General features: G+C 36.4%; 1 protein-coding gene across 1 annotated transcript in view; it reads left to right on the forward strand.

Moving 5' to 3' along the window:
• The window catches only part of ZPLD1 (zona pellucida like domain containing 1), a 39,494-nt gene extending 20,071 nt beyond the window's left edge, over window positions 1-19,423 (forward strand). The window contains exons 4-10 of the mRNA XM_060009863.1: window positions 1,266-1,338; window positions 5,733-5,830; window positions 8,499-8,579; window positions 12,052-12,223; window positions 13,281-13,389; window positions 18,806-18,835; window positions 19,248-19,423. Of these exons, the coding sequence (XP_059865846.1) occupies window positions 1,266-1,338; window positions 5,733-5,830; window positions 8,499-8,579; window positions 12,052-12,223; window positions 13,281-13,389; window positions 18,806-18,835; window positions 19,248-19,423 (739 nt within the window). The remainder of the gene's footprint in view (window positions 1-1,265; window positions 1,339-5,732; window positions 5,831-8,498; window positions 8,580-12,051; window positions 12,224-13,280; window positions 13,390-18,805; window positions 18,836-19,247) is intronic.
• Window positions 19,424-19,719: the final 296 nt, after the last annotated feature.

Consider the following 19,719-nt stretch of genomic DNA (forward strand, 5'->3'; position numbering starts at 1 on the left):
CTTACCTACCTATCTACCTCTCTATCCATCTGTAAGTGTTATTGTTATGATGCATATCAACAGCTCAGTTTTAATCCCCCCCCAATTAAAATTGGCTCAAACTAATCAGATGTCTGCCTGGGGTTCTCCTAGCTCCCCTTAGAACTGCCCAAGAACCCAAGAACCCTGGGTGCTTATGCACCAGAAGGGCCTGTCCTGTTTCCAGTGTGTGGAACATTCGGTCACTGCATTTTTGGGTCCTGTTTAGCTTCATTCTCTGCCGTATCTCTCACTGGTGGACTCTGCTGCCCAGAATCTGAGGTCTCCATGCCTCCTGCTGAGGTGTCACCTGCACAGTTGCTGATGCTTCCCAGGAAAGGTGGTGTCACCCAGAACCAAAGAGCTTCAGACATGGACTGCGGTCATTGCCTTTTGTTTATAGTCATGTATTCATTCATTACTCCCAAAGCACATACTCCAAGACAGTTATACATCCACGTTACAATATAACCATATGGATTTGTGAAATATTTTTGACAAGATGGGGTGATTGAATAAGAACTTTCCCTCTCCAGTTCTAGGGTTTTCTATCACAAAAGTAGTTATTGTTTAATCTCAGTCACAGGGAATGTGGAGGCCACATTTTGCTTCAGGTAAAATATATTCATAGATGATTTAATGGCACAATGATGACAAACAACTTGGTCAAAAGCAAGATTTTGATGTGGAAAACAAGAAAAGAAAGGCCTTGAGTCAAAAGGATACAGGTGCAGAGGGAAGGAGGTCAGAGTCTTTCACTCTGCTCCCCTCAACTTTCGCACTGAATACATTCCTGAACTTCAATGCACATGGAAACATATTCATTTATTCAATAAATATTATACACGTACTACGTGCCATGCAATGTTCCAGCAGTAAACAAAGTAAAACAAAGTCCCTGATCTCATGAAACTTCTATTGAAGTGGAATTGATGAAAATGTATTTGCATCAGATTCAATTTTCTTTGGAATGAGGTTTTTCTGCAAAAGTTTCATGTAAGTAATAAAAAATGTAAAAAGGGTTCCTTTATAAATAAAAAGATCATAAAGAACAGTTTGTCTTTACTTAGTCCCTCTTGCTGTTTGATTATTTATCTGTTCAGTAATTTAAACAGTATGCACACTACAGACCTAGTTAAAAGTATGTCAGGATTACTCAAGAGTTTTTTGCCTTAAATCTAACATTAAGGTATAACTGAAACTTTTAAAATCTCATTAATGCCTTCCTTTTCCTCAATCTGTTTTAGGTCCTCAGCTGCTATTTCTGTGAGGGAGAACAATGGTACATTTGTCAGCACTTTGAACCTGCTCCTTTATAACGTAAGTTGATGGGCGAAGGATGTTATCTTCTCTTTCACTGTTCTGAGGAGCCATTTATGAGAATGGCTTTTATATAAAAATCTACCAAAAGCCACATTAACCTTGTTATACTTTGGTAACATTTATTCATCTTTACCACCATTTTCATATATCTTAGTGATAAAAGTATACTAAAAACTCCATTATTTTCTAGAAGTTAGTGTATGATTTAAACTTTATTTTATAAATGTGATTCTGCATAGTTATTCCAAGTGTCTATCTACATTTATACATATATATTTATTTATGTGTGTATGTGTGTGTGTGTAGCCATAGTCAGGGTCAAGATTTTGGAAATAATATATTTGTGATAAAAAGATAGGAAAAGTCCAAATGATACTTGACTTGAAGGCACGATGCTTGGTGATGAATGTGTTAATATTTTCAATGTGGGTTTTGGCTGTTGTCAGTTCTGTCACATCTGAAATAATTTGGGTTGACTGCACAGTATTGTATAAACTTTTGTCATTTAAATATCGACAGTGGCAGCAAAAATGTGAAAAATACATGAATTTCTATTTATAACTCTAACATTAATCTCACAATGGTATTTTCATGTTGATTAAAAATTTTTACTCATACATGTTAAATGCCTGATTTAAATATCAATTTTCAATCTATCAACCAACATTTTTGTAAATTATGAATCTGATTTTTACATTATTATTCATGTCATCATGGCACTGAGTTATAATTCATGCAACTGATTTAAAAGTCATTGCATTATACTTTGAATATAATGTGCTATAAATATTGTAGTAGGACATTTTCCAAAGGCATTTAAAAAAATCATGTTTATAAGTTTGTAGTCTGACACCACAGAGTTCTAAACAACAAATTAAAATGTGTTGGAATGGAGATTGCCTTTCTGTCATTTCTGAACTTTCTTCTGCAAGGAGAAGCTGCCAAGATACTTGGTTTTACGATACTCAGCAAATATGGGCCAGTATTCATTCCCAGTATGGCCAGATATTTATTATTGTTGTGAGCAATACTTTTAAATTGGAACCTTTCTGTTAATTTATACGTGTAAGGTCCCTCAGGTGGAATTGCGATGAATGGTTTGGATCCAATCTTATTTGTTATAATTGAGTGAAACAAAGATGGGAATTCCTGATCCTAAAAAAGTGAAAAACATACATGACATTTAAGGATACCACTGTTTTCTGTGAAATTAAACTATTCTCTCAGCAGAAAAGCAGAAAATCAAAATTTAGAAGTGTGGATTTGAGGAGAGCTTTGCTATTAAGCTCTTTCCTTTATCATTAGAGATAGTATTATAGTCCTGTTGCTAACTAGACCTAATCCTTCAAAGAGTTTCTAGAATCTTAATGCCAAATAAAAGTCTGTAATTTGATGATAACCTTAAGGTTTTAATTCTATGGTACAAAGGTAATTGATATCAGAATATAAATGAAATACATAGTGCCAAAATCCTGTTTTTTTTGTTTTTTTTTTTTGCGGTACGTGGGCCTCTCACTGTTGTGGCCTCTCCCGTTGCAGAGCACAGGCTCCGGACGCGCAGGCTCAGTGGCCATGGCTCATGGACCCAGCTGCTCCGCGGCATGTGGGATCCTCCCGGACTAGGGCACAAACCCGTGACCCCTGCATCGGCAGGCGGACTCTCAACCACTGTGCCACCAGGGAAGCCCAATCCTTCTCATTTTTAACCAATTTGCAATGAAAGTATTACTAACGGTTGAATTAATACATTAAAATTTAAAAGTTATTTACTAACCAGTTATTTAATAAAATTCAACCACTTCCCTACAAATCAGTGTTTTAAAAATTAACAGACTTAATTTTTTTAGAGCAGTTTTAGATTTACAGAAAAGTTGACCTAAAATGTACAGAGAGAGGTTCCCTGGTGGCGCAGTGGTTGAGAGTCTACCTGCCAATGCAGGGAACACGGGTTCGGGCCCTGGTCTGGGAGGATCCCACATGCCGCGGAGCAGCTGGGCCCGTGAGCCACAATTACTGAGCCTGCGCGTCTGGAGCTTGTGCTGCGCAACAAGACAGGCCACGACAATGAGAGCCCCGCGCACTGCGATGAAGAGTGGCCCCTGCTTGCCACAACTAGAGAAAACCCTCGCACAGAAATGAAGACCCAACACAGCCAAAAAAAAAAAAGTACAGAGAGTTCCTATAGACCTCCAGTGCCTGCATACAACTTCCTCTGTTATCTGCACCTTGTATTATGGGTCATAGGGCATATTTCTTACAATTGATGAACCAATACTGACATATTATTAAGTAAGGTCCATAGTTTACATTTAGGTTAATACTTCACATTATATATTCTATGGGTTTTGACAAATGTATATGACATGCATCCATTATTACTGTATCATACAGGAGAGCTTCACTGCCCCAAACTAGTTTCTTAACATGGCACCATTGTAGTATTTTGCCATCTTACAGGACATTAAAAAACTAGTAATTTATACTGAAAAAAATTTTGTATACTTTGACGAATTGATCCCAAACCATATTTATTATTTGTTTGGAACACTAACATTTAGCTACCCAAATGTAATTTTATTGCAGCATTTCAAACTAAGTATTATTTTACAACCATTAGGGGCCATATTTTCCTGTTTTACCTGCAAAGTTTGTGATTTCTAACCCTTAGGAATGATGAAAATTATATTACATACCTACTGCTCTTATTCTATAGTTAGTTACTTGGGTAGGAAAAAGTGCAGTTGTTTATTTCTATGTGTTCTGGGATTCAGTGAATGTACTTAGGAAAATTTTACTTATAATAAATAATGACATTTATTTACTGTGTGATTTTAATATATGGAGTTTACTTCAAGTTGAACTATGACCTTATTTTTACATGGTATAAATAGATCAGTTTTCTCCTCTGTGGAAACTGAAAGTGAAGATGACCTTGTGAATTTGAATTGTACCTAATTAATAATGTCTTCTGAGCAGGTAAAGAAACAGAGTAAATCTAAAACTGGGTTATGGTAATTATGAATTATTTTTAAAGTTGAGGAAAAAATGTAAAATAAATATAATTGATTTTAGGGACAATATTGTACTAACAGGAGTAAAGGCAACTAAACAAAATAAAATCAAAAGATTACCTTTTAGAAGAATAAATTTGATGTCATGATTAAACCACAGCTGAGTCATATCACTTGCAAATGACTTTGTAGTATAATACTTGTAAAAAAAAAGTAAGCATTCTTCTGGGCAATATTGATGCAAATACAAGATGAAAGAGCTGTATAGTTAATGAAATGTGGATAACTTGGAGAAGTTAGAAAAGGGAGCCAGAAAGATAATGAAATAAAAATACTACCTATCAGAAATGGTTAGAGGAGCTATTATCATTTATCACAGAAATATAGAAAATAAGTACAGCATATAATCCCTCATTTATCAGGCTTTATTTGAGAATGAAATATTCCACATGAATGCAACTTTTTCAAAAGTGAAGCATCCAAATTATTATTGTTTTAATTTTAAAAATTCAATGAAATAGCATTATCTTCAGAGTTACTGAATTTGGGGAAAACAATTTGCCTCCATGCTAAATGATTTGACAGCTTAGATTTTGAGAAGTTTTTTCTTTATTCCACATTTTTTTTCTGTTTTTCTTTACTATCAAATTAAAGCTGTCACTTCTCAATTTCTAATTTGCTGCTTTCATCTACTGTAGATTGGGAAGTGATATAAATAAACTCTCCAGAATTGGTCTAAACTAAGGGTAAAAGGTAGAAATGAAGTCCTAAGACACCCTTCTATAAGTCCTTACCATGTAATCTAGTACAGGAATTCCAGGCCATGCATTTTGGCAACTCAGAGACCATACTGGTCTCTTTTTACGTTTTTTTATTAAATTTTGGTAATTTCAAATTGCCAGGTAAGTGACTTTCGGTAAACGAGACACATTATTTAAAGTGTAAAGACTTACATCTCCAATGGCAAAGGGCTTAAACTGAAGCAGATATAATTTAAATAAACTGAATATTAGCCACTAATATAATTTAAATAACTGGAATATGAATTTAAGTAAACTGAATATTGATAGCTGAATATTAGACAAACTAAATACTAACCTCTGACTAGTAACCATTGCTTATAATTTAAATACACTGAACATTAATCATCATAAATGGTAAACTATGGACACAAAAAGATTTATGCATGAATTTGTTACTTGGATATGGTTTAAGAACAGTTCTGCCAAAAACTAGAGGATTAACTAGGTCCTTTTTGGAGTTGGTTCTGTAAATTGATGTTGATTTGCCCCCTTTTCTTTTATAGGACATTATTGTCTTAAGTAAGTGTGCTGTTGGGAAGGCAATGATGGATTAATTGCTTATTTTTTTCATCATTAGGATTCAACCTACAGTCAGCAGTTAATTATCCCGAGTATAGGATTACCTTTGAAAACCAAAGTATTTGCAGCTGTACAAGCCACTAATCTGGACGGCAGGTATTTTCAAACCCTTATCTTTTGTTGGTTAAAACATTTTGGCTGCCTAAAGCCTCATGAATCATAAAGTTAGCTCATTCACTTTAAAAAAAATATTGCCATTGCCATTCCATTTAGAAATGCTAAACAATGGCTCTTAAAGAAGTAGTTAGGGGGGACTTCCCTGGTGGTGCAGTGGTTGGGAATCCGCCTGCCAGTGCAGGGGACACAGGTTCGAGCCCTAATCCGGGAAGATCCCATGTGCCACGGAGCAACTAAGCCCGTGCGCCACAACTACAGAGCCTGTGCTCTAGAGCCCGTGAGCCACAACTACTGAAGCCCACACGCCTAGAGCCCGTGCTCTGCAACAAGAGAAGCCACCACAGTGAGAAGCCCGCGCACAGCAAGGAAGAGTAGCCCCCGCTCGCCGCAAATAGAGAAAGCCCGTGCGCAGCAATGAAGACCCAACGCAGCTAAAATAAATAAATAAATTAAAAGAAAAACAATGTAGTTAGGGGCATAGGCCTGAGGCCACTCCCCTAGGGATTTTAATACGTCTCCTGCCCTAACCAGGTACAGACATTTCACTCTCGCCATCCATGGCTACGCATTTTTGCCAAACATAGCAAAGCTTATGCCATTGCCTCTGACCAGACTGTCTCTCCACCACCACCCTCTTGCCTCACACACACCCTTCCATTTTATTTCTGCCAGCTCAAACCCTACCCAGTGTTCCTGGCCCTGATCTAGTGCCATCTCTGTCTGATAGCTATCCTTATCACTCCAAACAAGAGAGCAGTCAGAATGGGGTGAGATTAATCAAGGGAAAAGACACGTATTTAAAGGAAAAGAAGAATAACAGTGGAACCACTGTTCTCCCAGTTTCCAAAATGGGAAACTCGACCCTATATTAAGGTGACATAACCTCACCTTAAATGTCCAAAAAACTTCTCAGGAATCCACCCCATTTTATTCTTCAGTTTTCCTTCCCAAGTACCTCGCCTATTATGTCTATTATTCTTCCACCAATGCAGCCACCCTCTGGTCCAGCTGTCAGCATCTCAAACCACCTCCTGCACTCTCTAGCACATTCACCCCAAAACATCCCAGCCAGACTGGGGATTGTGACCTTCCTTCATCCTGCTGCTCCTCCCTCAAAAATGTCAGCACCTAAGGCTCCTGTCCAGATTTTCCAGTGTCTCCGTGCTGCTCGCATCTCAGCCCTCCCACCTGACGCTCCGCATGAACCCAGGACCTTCCTAGTCCCTTCTGGTCTTTCACACCTTTGTTCACATTACTCTTCCCACCCGAATGCCCACCCACCCACAATCGCCACACCTTCTGAAGCCATAGACCTCAGATTCTCCAAGAGAGGGATGATTTCAAATATTCTGCCTCCTGTCAAACTGTATATCAAATCATGTATTCCAATTTTTTGTTTAGAAGGTAATGCCTATATTTTTTGGTTTGCCTATATGTAAAAATACATATATTTTACATATTTGCCTAAATTAAAAAAAAAAGAAATGCTAATAAGTAGAAATAACATATTACAAGGGTGCTTCCCTGGTGGAGCAGTGGTTAAGAATCCACCTGCCGGGGCAGGGGTCGCGGGTTCGAGCCTTGGTCCAGGAAGATCCCACATGCCGTGAAGCAAATGGGCCCGTGCTCCACAACTACTGATCCTGAGCTGTGGAGCCCGTGTGCCACAACTACTGAAGCCCGTGTACCACAACTACTGAAGCCCGTGCGCCTAGATCCCGTGCTCCTCAGCAAGAGAAGCCACCACAATAAGAAGCCCGCACACTGCAACAAAGAGGAGCCCCCAATCCCCGGAATTAAAGAAAGCCCGTGTGCAGCAATGAAGACCCAACACAGCCAAAAATAAATAAATAAATACATAAATTTATCTAAAAAAACCCCAAATTACAAGGATTAAAGGGTGACACCCACTTTATGTCATTAATTGGAAAATAGCGATTCTTCCCATAAAGAAGGAGGGGTAGTGACTGGACGAGGGCATGGGGAGAGCTTTTGGGATACCAGAATGTTCTATGTTTTTCATCTGAAAGATGATTAATCAGATGCAGTCATTTTGTGAACACTTATGATTCATGTATTTTCTATGTGTGTTACTATTCAATAAAAGTTTATTAAAAAACAAAAGAACTCTCCCCATAAGAATCTGGGCCAAAATTATATAAAACGATCTTCAGAAACATCTCTGCAAAATAACAAAATCAATCAAGTTTCATTTGACACTTAGAGGATTCAGAATGATCAAAATTGAAAGGAAATTCAAAAGTAAAGATCCATTTCTGCCCTAATAAAAAAATTGTAGCATGTAAATAGTTTATTTTGGGTTTCTCATATATTATTATTTAAACATTGCATCCTGAAGAGATTAGTACACTCTAGAAATCTGGTTCTACTTTACCTTCTCCCTTTTTGTCTTCTTGGCATTTTTATTCTTGGTTGTATGTGATTCTTGATGTGTGACAGCAATTTGTTGCAGACTTTTAAATACTTTGAGTTTAGGAGAAAATTTTAATAAACAAGAAGTCTCTGCAAATAATATAAAACTATGTTCCCTGGGATAAGATGTTTGTCAATATCTACTTCTCTTGGATTAGTAACTAATATCCAAAAGGAGATTCTGACTCTAGATTATTCTTACCTCTTCCTGCAGATGGAATGTCTTAATGGATTATTGCTACACGACCCCATCAGGGAACCCAAATGATGATATTCGATATGATCTCTTCCTTAGGTAAGTGTCTAAGTCTTGTATTGATAGCAATAACCCTACTATAGATAATTAAAAGAGAAAAGCTAAGTCAGATAAACAAATTATAGGGTACTTTTATAGCTTTTAAATTTAAAGTTTTACATTTTGAACTTTTAGTCCTTATATAGTTGGAACTATAAAAGTGGAGAACAATTTTCAACATGAAATGCTGATAAGGCTGTTGTTGAATGACAGTTACAAGTAAGTTTACTCCATCAAAGATGTTTTATTAATGTTTAGGTCATGTGGGAATATTTCACTGTCTTAGGAAAAGCATGGCTAGGGTACTATTGACAATATGAGAAAGGCGGTGAGAGGGTACTATTTTTCCAAAACTAGACTGTCTCATGGTATGTCAAAAGGAGAATAAAATTAAAGTAATGGGCTAGATAATTTAGACCCCAAACTGCTTTTCTTAATTTATCAGTATTTAATATGAAAGTGTAATACAGCCTACCACTCCTTTTTTATCAGAGCCAATAACTTCAACTTCATTCCCCAATAGACAGTGATAGAGTGAATGTAATCTACATTTGGGGAAAGGGGACATTGATCATAAAAACATTCAATCATCTCAGTTCCTTTTCAGCATTTTTATCTGACAGGGGAACAGACTTGAAAGCCAAGCAATGGCTTCTCATCATGCTTATAAAATGCAGTTGGCTCTGATCACTGCCACTTATTGACACATGATGGGAGTAATATGATGGGAAACCAGAAGAATAAGTTTTACTGGCTAATCAACGTTAAGATGATACTCAGAGGGTATGATCAAACTGACACTCATATTCTATTGCTGGAAGTGTTAATTTGGTTAACATTTTTGGGAAAAAATATCAGTATGTATCAAAAAACCTTAAAAGATTTCATATCCTTTGATTCTACTTTTGTGAAATGGGAAGCATATTCTAAAATATTTATGACTTTCTTGTCTATCAGTGCTATTTAAAATAGTAAAACATGAGAATCGACTGCATGTTCAGCAGTAGGGAAATGGGTAGGTGAATTATGGAGAACCAGTAAGTTGAAAGCTCACACAAACATAATAATCATATAAAATTATTTATAAAATTGAAAAAAATAGTTGGTTCTATTTTATCTCTTCCCCTTCTGTCTTCTTGATAGTTCTATCTTTAGAAATATGTGGTTCTTTAAAATTTAAATGTATTAAAATACGAAATGAAAGAATTAGCATACACGATTGTACAGTTGACTTCATTTATGTAATACATGATAGAAAAGACTATAAGGAAATACATCAAAAGGTTCACCTTTGTTATTTATGCACAGTGAGATTGTGGATCATTTTGTTTTGACATTTTTCTTATTTTCCAAAATTTCTATAATGATTACGTATTGATAATCTAGAATAAGATCATCAGACTTCTGGTATGACTATGGCTTCAGCTTAATTCTTTCAGTTTTCTTCTTGGAAACTATAGAGACTGAAATGGATAACTAAAAAAAGTCCCCTAAGTGCCATTTTCAGTGAGATAAGGAGGAAAAGAAAACCTAGAAATTCCAAAATATGTGTTAGTGTTGATAAAAGCAGTTAAGATCAAGACAAAACAGAGCAGGAAAAGGCTGGCAGGAAGCAGAGTGGGAAGAAGTGGCAGGAGAAGCAAGGAAGAAAAGTGATTGCTGAGGGGTCCCACTGCCATAGATCCCAGAAAAGTCAGGAGAAATGCATACCCACAAGAACAGAGAATCACAAGCTAACTGAATCAAGAAAAAAGGGATAAACAAAAAATCCATAAAATGCCAAAGAAAGGGGGAAATCAACATCGAAATGAGGAGGGTATGGCTCTACCAGATATTACAGTTAATAGAAGCTCTAAAGTTATTAAAGGGGTATGATATTATGTGAGGCTAGACACATAGACAAAAATTTAGAATAGTAAGTTGAAAAATAGATCCAAAACATGGGAATTTACTATATGACAGAGCTTGGTAACATGCAAATCAGTGGGATTGACAGAGATTTTTAAAAATAGTGCTGGATAGTAGATAATCATAAGGAAAAAAATAGCATAGGATCTGTACTTCGCTCACCATGATAAACTTTAAATAGATTAATTTAAATGTAAAAACTACAGCTTTAAAAGTGATGGAAGAAAGCATGCAGAATATCTTTAGAAATTTGGAGTAAGGAAAATCCTGTTTAGCCCACATACTAGAAGCCATAAAATAAAATATTTTAAATTATGTAAAAATAAAATTTCTGTGTGCAAACACACACACATACACACACCCACACCCACCCACCCACCCACCCACCCACCCACACACACACACACACACACACACACACACTGGGAGGAATGTCCAAAGCCAAACAACAAAGTTAAGACAATTTACAACTTATGTAACAAAGAAGGAACCACTCTTCCTAAAAACCAAGAATTTATAGGAATCTTAAGGAAAAGGCCAACAGTACAATAAAAATTTGAGCAAAGAACATAAACAATTTTCAGATAAAGAAACACAAATGGCTCTAATATATATGAAAAATTCACACATCCATTCACACTAAGAAAAAAGGTGAATTGATATTATATGGTGATAGTTTATTGTTCCTACCAAACAGGGAATAATCCAGAATTTCATACATATAGTTTGTTGATGTAGCTCTGAGGGAAATAAGTATTTTTTATACATTACTGGGGCAGTACAAAATGCAATAATATTTATAGAGGGCGATGTGGCAAAATCTGCTGAATGATCCTACAGATATATAGATAACCCAGCACATGTTCAAAATGATGTGTTAAGACTATTCATTATTACTTTGTAAAAATGCAAAAGATTCAGAAATAATGCAAGAGTACGTAAATAGGACACAGGTTAAATAAACTCTGACATGTGCATGATGAAATAGTGTACAACTGTGGAAAAAGATGAAGGAGGCTCTCTAAATATTGATATGGAAAGATCTCTAAGATTCATTGTTAAATTTAAAAAAGGCAAGGTACAAAATAATATAGAGAGTGTGCTATCATTTGTTTAAGAAGGGGGGAACATTGAGAATATATTGCTTCTGCTTCTATTTGCATATGCCCTGTGAGGCTGCAGTAACATGTGAGGTCACCACGGGCAGATTTGTGTGTGGACATGGGAGAGCATGGACAAGGGCAGAGATGTGGGGAGAGACTTTTTACTATATATATTTTATAGTGTTTGGATTTTTGAACTATATGAAATTCCTCTAAAGTATAATTCCTCTAAAATTTGATAATAATATTATAATCAGAAACTGGTCTGCTTAAATATTGTGATCTAGGTCACTTACATATCTGTTGAGTTAGTTTATTCTCCTATTAAGTATCGATAACATGGCATAATTTTGTTAGCTCTTAATGTAATAGGGTACTCTTAATACTGCAGAAATTAATTTACAAGTCACGGTAGGTTGGTACTTTCCAATAATATCGTTTTCACATTCTCTAACGTGTAGCTGTGACAAAGATCCTCAAACCACCGTCATTGAAAACGGCAGGAGCCAGCAGGGCCGCTTTTCCTTTGAAGTGTTCCGATTCGTGAAACACAAGAATCAGAAAATGTCCACTGTCTTCCTGCACTGTGTTACCAAGCTCTGCAGAGCTGATGACTGCCCCTTCCTTATGCCAGTATGTTTTTAGCAACTTTATTCTGAACTGTTGAATTGATCTAAGCTGAAGTTATCAAGTGTTAGGAACTAATTTCTACATAGAAAGTAGATATGCATCAGGTCAAATAGTTTGAAGTATAATTTTTTCATTCATCCAGGAAAGATCTATTGAATGCCGCCTTGTGCCAAGCATTATGCTGGTAATACAGAGATGCATGAATGAGTTCTGAATCAGTTAGCTTATCCTTTAGGATCATGAGATAATCATGGCATAAAATATGACAAAATGTTATGGTGCAAAGGTAGGCATATATATGGGCTGTAGTAAAAGGCATTATTCATCATTGTGAGAGAGATGAAACAGGAGAGGCTGGGAGGCTCAGTGGAAGAGATATGACTTTGAAGACAGATGAACCCCAAAGAGGCAAAATCAAGAGTGTAAGAGACATTCCATGCCAAAGGATGGTCAAAGTCACAGACTCATGAAACAGAGTAACTAGGGAACTTCCAGTCCTTCAGTAGGGCTATGGAGTAGAGTAGAATATCTAGACAGTAGGCCCCCTAGTGTTACAGCAATATTGACCTGAGAAAAATGCAGTCATGTTTTTTGATTTGAGATAGCTTTAATGTGTTTATATGTGTGCTCTAATTCATGCATTTCTTCACAATCATTAGTTGCTTTAGTCCTAAGTAGCTGTATCAGTTGGGGTTAAATGGAGATTCCACATTTCCTTGGCTCTGTGCTGACCAGAATTTCAGGGAAAGATTTATTAAAGCCTTGAGAGAAATAAAAGTAGAAAAGTTTGATAAACACAGCTCTTTTTCAGGGGAGCCATTGAGCTATGTAAATTAATGAGGCAATGCACGATTACAATGGGAGGAAATAAGAAATGCAGCCCAGGCCAGGATAAGAAATACTGTAGCAGTTATATGCAAAGTAATTAAATAAATGCACAGAAGTAAATGAATAAAATTAAACATGTGGTATCTCTTCTAAGAGAATCTGCTTTCCAAATGGCCATAAAGAAACAATTTTGTGCTGGTGTGGAATTTCATTTGTTTTCTTAACTCCTTAGGTTTGCGACCACAGAGAAAGGCGAGATGCGGGGAGGAGGACCACCTGGAGCCCCCAGAGCACTTCTGGAAATGCTGTCCTTTCTGCAGGGCCCATCATTACTCGGAGTGGTAAGAGTGCTCCTCCTTTTGTGTGTAGTAATAGACGGTTCCAAAATGGCTTGTTCCTTGGCTTCTAAGGAGAACTCAAAGTGATTCTTAAAGAGCACTAATTAACTGTGAGACAAGATAAACTGCTAGACAACTTTAATTTCATGGTAGTTTCCTGTTTATTCAACTTACTAAGGGAAATATTCTTTACCACATTTCCCTTCACACACACACACACACACACACACACACACACACACACACACACACACACACACAAGTATATGGTGCTGGACATGTTTCATTTGCCCATCCGGATCCACCCTGCCCTTCCCAGCCTCTCTCTGACCTTGAATACTGGTCTCTGTGAACTGCATCCCCTAGCTGCCTTGCCAAGGAGTTTCTGGTTGGACTTGGCCAATAGGTGGCACTGTCAGAGGTTGGGTGTGAAGTCCACACAGCTCCCACCAGACAACTCTCTCCATTCAACTACTCTCAAGAGTTCTGGAAACTCTCCCTTTAACCTATAGCCTAGGTAACTTGACTTTCTCTTGTCAATTCCCTCCATCTTTATAAATAGTCCTATTAGATCTCCTTAAATTGCTAGTTTGAATACCATTTGCTCCCTCCCAGGATCCTGAATTGTAGTAGTATGTAAATACACCCACCAAGTGCACTCATTTGTGCTCATGACGCTAATGGACACAATTGTTTATACAATACATTTTCATGTATACAAATATTTGTACATGCATGTCCGTACACATACATATACACATACACACACACTCTCCAAAGGGATACTGCTTTACAAGCGTGAACCTGGAGATATCCAGAATCAGTTGGATAAAACAGACATGCATTGTAAACAACACACACTGAAGTCTGAAAAACTGGTTCTAGTTCCAGCTTTTGTCCTAATAAACTGTGGAACTTGGGATTTTCCTCCACTTCTCTGGGCAAACATTTCTTTCTTTATTTTTAAAATAAAGGGTTTGAAAAAGTAGCCTTTCAGATTCTTTCTAACTCTATGGTTCTAAATTTGTCTAAAAAGGGAAAGCAGAATTCTGATTTGGACTATATGCTAATAATTTTTCTCTATTTTATAATAGCCGTAGGCTATTATTATGTTTCAATTAGATTATCTTTACCTTTTCTCCCACACCTCCTGTCCCACAATGAAAAGAAAGTTTTGTCTGAAAGAGGTGATTAAGCAAAAGTCATTTTGACCTAAAAAATACAGACAATTGCTTTAATTATTCACTCCTTTGTGTTTGTGTACACATATTAGAATTTTTTAAAAAAGCCTAAGAGGCCCTTTAAATAATACAGAAATTTATTAAATATAAAATTTCAAACTTAGTCTGTACTCCCTGAGGGTTTGGTATGTTTTGAATGGTTTGAAAATGACTACTTTGTGGTTTGTCAGAGGCCCAATCCTTATCTCTATCTAGCTGTTGGAAATAGCTCATAGAATTACACTGCATGGAAACTCAGCTCTTGCTGCCAATAATTAGGAATGCTTTGGGGTAGGCACAATAAAAAATATTCTTATTTCTATGGAGCGTATCTGGAGTCAGTTTGCCATAAGAAAAGAACCTTGAAAGTGACATTTCTCTGTCCACGTTGAGTAGATGACTTTTCCTCCTTTTTAACTTCTTTGCTTCCTTCTTACCTGGATGAAATCAAATTTAAATATTACAAATTTTAAATAATTTACTAGTGTAATATAATTTTAAAACAGACCAAAATTATTAAGATCTCCAAATCCCAGTAAAGATTACCAAGGAGCAGTTTCTAATCCTACTGTAGCTTACCAGCTATCCAGGTTTATAGGTTTCTTTCACATCACATCTAGGCATCCGAAATATATATGTTAAAACCTCAAAGAGCTAATGCCTTTGATAACAATACCTCTGATGTCATGCCTGGATTTCTTCCTTTCCAATTTCGACTTGTTGTCCACCTCAAAGATGACATTTATTTCCCAATGCACTAAGGTTCTCTCCTAGTCACCTTGGTCTCTCCACCAGTAAAGCCCCCAAAGGATAATGGTTAACCTTCCTTCATTTCTCTCACTCTCTGTGGATTTTTGTTTTGTAACTTTGATAAATAGCAGTAGAATGGTCCTTATTTTTGGATATCATGGTGGCCTCACTGCCTAGAGGACCATGTATTACAATGATTTCATAATACTACTATAATATCCTTAAAAATTTTAAATTTTAAATTCCATACAAATACAACTCAGAAATCAAGATATAGTCATTCACAGGCAAATTCTATGTAAATTTAATGTCCAGCTTAATGACCAGGGCTACCTTCTTCTCTTAGTTTTACTTTATTTTTTACCTTAATTCAGCTAGAATTTATCTCTGCAGATCCTATGGCTGATTTTCACAGACAAGTCCAGTTTCAGGCTTGATTTGCTCTCTTCAAAGCTCTCTGATACTTGGAATTTTTGCTCTGTTTACTCACTGAACCACGCCTTCCCCTAGACATCTGGCTTGGATCAAGTTTAATAAGTTGTTAAACCTCAGAACTTCTGTCTTGTTTTGTTTTACTTTAATGAAGTCAAACCCGTTGTGGTTATTTTTACCCAACATTGTTAATCCTTTTTTTAGTTGACTTAGGAAAATATTCATATCCTCAGAATTCAAAATCCTCAAAATTCATGAAATGTTCTTATTTTAAGCTATGAAATGCTAAAACTATTCCGTAGGGAAATGCTTATCATGGGGTACAATCCTGGAAATTTAAAGGTATAATCACTAGAAAATAGTAGTACCTAATTTTTTTTTTTTTTTTTTACAAAAATTCATATGGAGAAGTTCAAGCCAAACTCTTGTCCAACTAGTGTCATTGAGTTTCATTGAATAATTCATTCTAGCATATTTATTTAGCTCCTATAGGGACAGCCACTCTGCTAGGAACTGGGAATAAAATAGAGAACAGGCCACAGTCTTTGCCCTTGGGGAATCTTAGAATTCAACTGTAGAGATAGACTATTAAAGAACATGACCCAGTGGAGAGTAAAAAGTTTTGAGATTCTCAACCTGAAATATGTGGTTCATTTTACCACATAGGTAAATTGAAGACTTAAAAAAATAGTTTGTGCTTAGAAAGCAAAAATATTCATTCTGCATATATCTTTGCACTTATGTTCACCTTTTCCATTTATTTCAGCTACTTATCTGAGAGAAAAGCAGAGAATGACAATTTATCTTCCACTTCTGGCTTTTAAACAGCTGTGGTATTGCTACTGTCACTTTCCTCCTGTGGGTCCTCAGCTAGCTATATGTTTTTTGAAGAGCTCACCAAGTTTAGAATTCCAATCTGTTCGAATTCCATAAGGTTTCTTTTAGTGTACATGTGTATAAGACCAAGTCGGTGTGAGAGAAAAACAGAAGTGTGTGGTGACAAAAAGCTCCTGAAAAATCACTACCTCCTTTTCTAGACAGTTCTTTGATTTTCTTTTAATTGCAATGATCCTAACTGCAGGATACCAGAAACAGAAGATAACAGATAAATTTATTCTGTTTATTCAGTATCGAGTACAATTCCAAACAATATTCAAATATTACACACTCTGATTTCAGCCATCTACCAAAGGTAGGATGCTTTCAGTTTTTCAGAGTCCTGGAGCCTGCAGCTGATGTGGCTCATTTGGCATCTTTGTCCCCACACAGAGATTTTGTCCACAGCCAAGTCCTTGTAGATGACAGCTGGGATGTTGTTCTTACAATAGTGCTTTGGTAATGTAAGAGAGGAGTGGATATTCTGACTTCTTTTGTTAACCTGAAATTGCAGAAAATAGTGGGGGCGTACAATCATAGAACTTTTGCTTAATTGGGATACATAGGAGGAAACTTTCTATTCTTTAATAGAAACCTTTTTTTTAAGAGCAAATAAATGTAATTCCTAAGCAAAGAATAACTTTTAAAAAGGAATTTTATAGCATTATATATTCTCTTCCATGTTCCAGTGAGGCAGCTTGTTTTGGGAAAGGGGCACACAGATCTTTTGGTTGAATTAGTCACAGTGCATACATCCCGTCTATTTCCATGAGAAGCTATTGTCCTTGTAGGATCATATTAGTTGGAGGTTAGGATTTTCCTAAGGATGTCTTATAATGAAAATTTGTATTTTTTTTTTTCTTTTTGTCCTATAGCAAGGCACTGCACCATTCTAAAGAATCCTATGAATGAGTGCTCTATTTATTTTGGACATTATACTTCAGGATCAAACAGCAGAACCATCATTTCTGCCAAGACCCATATGTCTGAAAAGAAATGGCATCAGATGTTTTATAAATATCTCACCAGGTTCTCCCATCAATTATTTCAAATACTAATCCTGGGGTTTTATAGTTTGAGATATTTATCTCTTTTACTAAAAATATTTCCACACTTGCTAGTTTATATTATTTTAGAAAAGGGACTCTGAAACTGAGCTTTTATTTAAGCCTGTGTTTACTTTATCATGGAGGCTGTGACAGATGGAAGTTTCTTCATCTGTAAAATGGGAGTAGCAATAATATCTAAACCATATGGCAATTATGAGAATTAAATGTGATAACATATGAGACAGCACTTTGTAAACTGTATGAAATTACACACATATTAATTGTAATAGTATTTATACTCCAGAATCAAACAGCCAACTGCACACATTTTATGGTTCAAATAACAAACACTCACAGGAACATATACACCCATGTATTTAAACACAAATATCCACTCATTGTGTATGCTCAAGGGTTAATTGCTATATGATTACAAAATGGGTAACAAAAACTGGGAAACCAAGTGAATGTGTTCATTGCATCTATTATGTTTGTCAGGGAAAAGTGAAAAATCAATGGCTTCAGTCTTTTACTTAACAGATGCAAATAAAACTGCAACTCAAGTTCAGGAGTGATTTTTCTTTTCATTTAGTTATTAAGTACGAATTTATTTTCTTGGAACTTGATGTTTTTTGCAGATTATAATGGGCAAATTGGCATCACTTAAAATAGAGTGGCACTAAATAATGAATGTTTCTCTATAACAGAATAATAAGTGGCAGGTTGTAGGGCTCTAAAAAATGTAATAGCTGTTAACAATTACTGCCCCCACTAACCTGACTGGAGAGATAATGATGAAGCAAAGTCAGCAGGAAAGAATACAGCACAGTATGTTTTACGACTTTATTTGTATGCCCAGGGCAGTAGCAGGGTGTGGGCTTGGAGGAATAGATAGATGATGAAATCTTGGACACTGGAACAGGAAATGAGAAAGCAGACGGTTTAGCGGGACTTTCGTTATTGCCTTTCCGAGGGAGCTTGTGGGTGAAGGTGAGGGGATATATAGGTAAAAAGTAATTATAGAATTATAACAGACATAGATAAATATTTGGAGACACAATATTGCTTTTCTTTTTCTTTTCTTCCCCCCAGATGAGACTCCAACCAACAATTCACAGCTTGGTAAGATAATTAACATATATTGAAAATTAAAGTATAATTTTTTTAAATGTTAAGTATTTTTTGGTGATCAGTTACAAAACTGTAATCAGCTAAAAATAATGAGCTCTGGTTTAACAAGCTTGTTATATTTTAAATAACAGTTCACTGAGGATTTCTGAACTCATATGCAACCTGTTGGTCAATTTTTAGAGCATTTTATAGATGACTTTTTTTGACTGCCTGGGGGATACCAGGCCTCTAAACCATACAATCCTTTGGGTATTGAATTGAATTATAGTCAACTAAATTGTAGCATAATTGTCTCATGCCATTATTCTATAAGATACTGATGACAGATGCTTTGCAGGTTTAAATTGGGATAAGGTGAGTTAAATCTGATACTGGACCTTCCCATTGTGTTTATTACTTGCAGGTTCTCCAAACGAACCTCATTTCCAGCTGAACGCCATCACCAGTGCACTGATATCAGGAATGGTCATTCTGGGAGTCATGAGCTTTTCCCTCCTCCTGTGCTTACTGGCCCTTCTACACAGGAAGGCACCCACCAGTTTGGTATTGAACGGCATACGAAACCCAGTCTTTGACTGACTGTCACAGTCCCCTGCTCTCGGGAGAAGGCTTCACTGGCTCTACAGTGACTGCAGTCAGTGTTCTATCTGAATTGAATGCCAGCCAGCATTTGATATTTGTAGGTTTGATAGACTTCAGTGTAGCTTGTTAGCATGACAATAGTGAGAGAATTTTGATAATATTGCTCTTGTCACTTACGTTTGTGGTCAGGCCTGTTTGTATGGCACCCGTGGGTATACTGAAAATAAGCAAACAACATTCAGGACTTAGATCTTACAGGATCCGTCATTATTTCATTTCATTTCAACTTTCTT

This window comes from Delphinus delphis, chromosome 4 (genome assembly GCF_949987515.2).
Source record: "Delphinus delphis chromosome 4, mDelDel1.2, whole genome shotgun sequence".
Classification (NCBI taxonomy): Eukaryota; Metazoa; Chordata; class Mammalia; order Artiodactyla; family Delphinidae; genus Delphinus; species Delphinus delphis.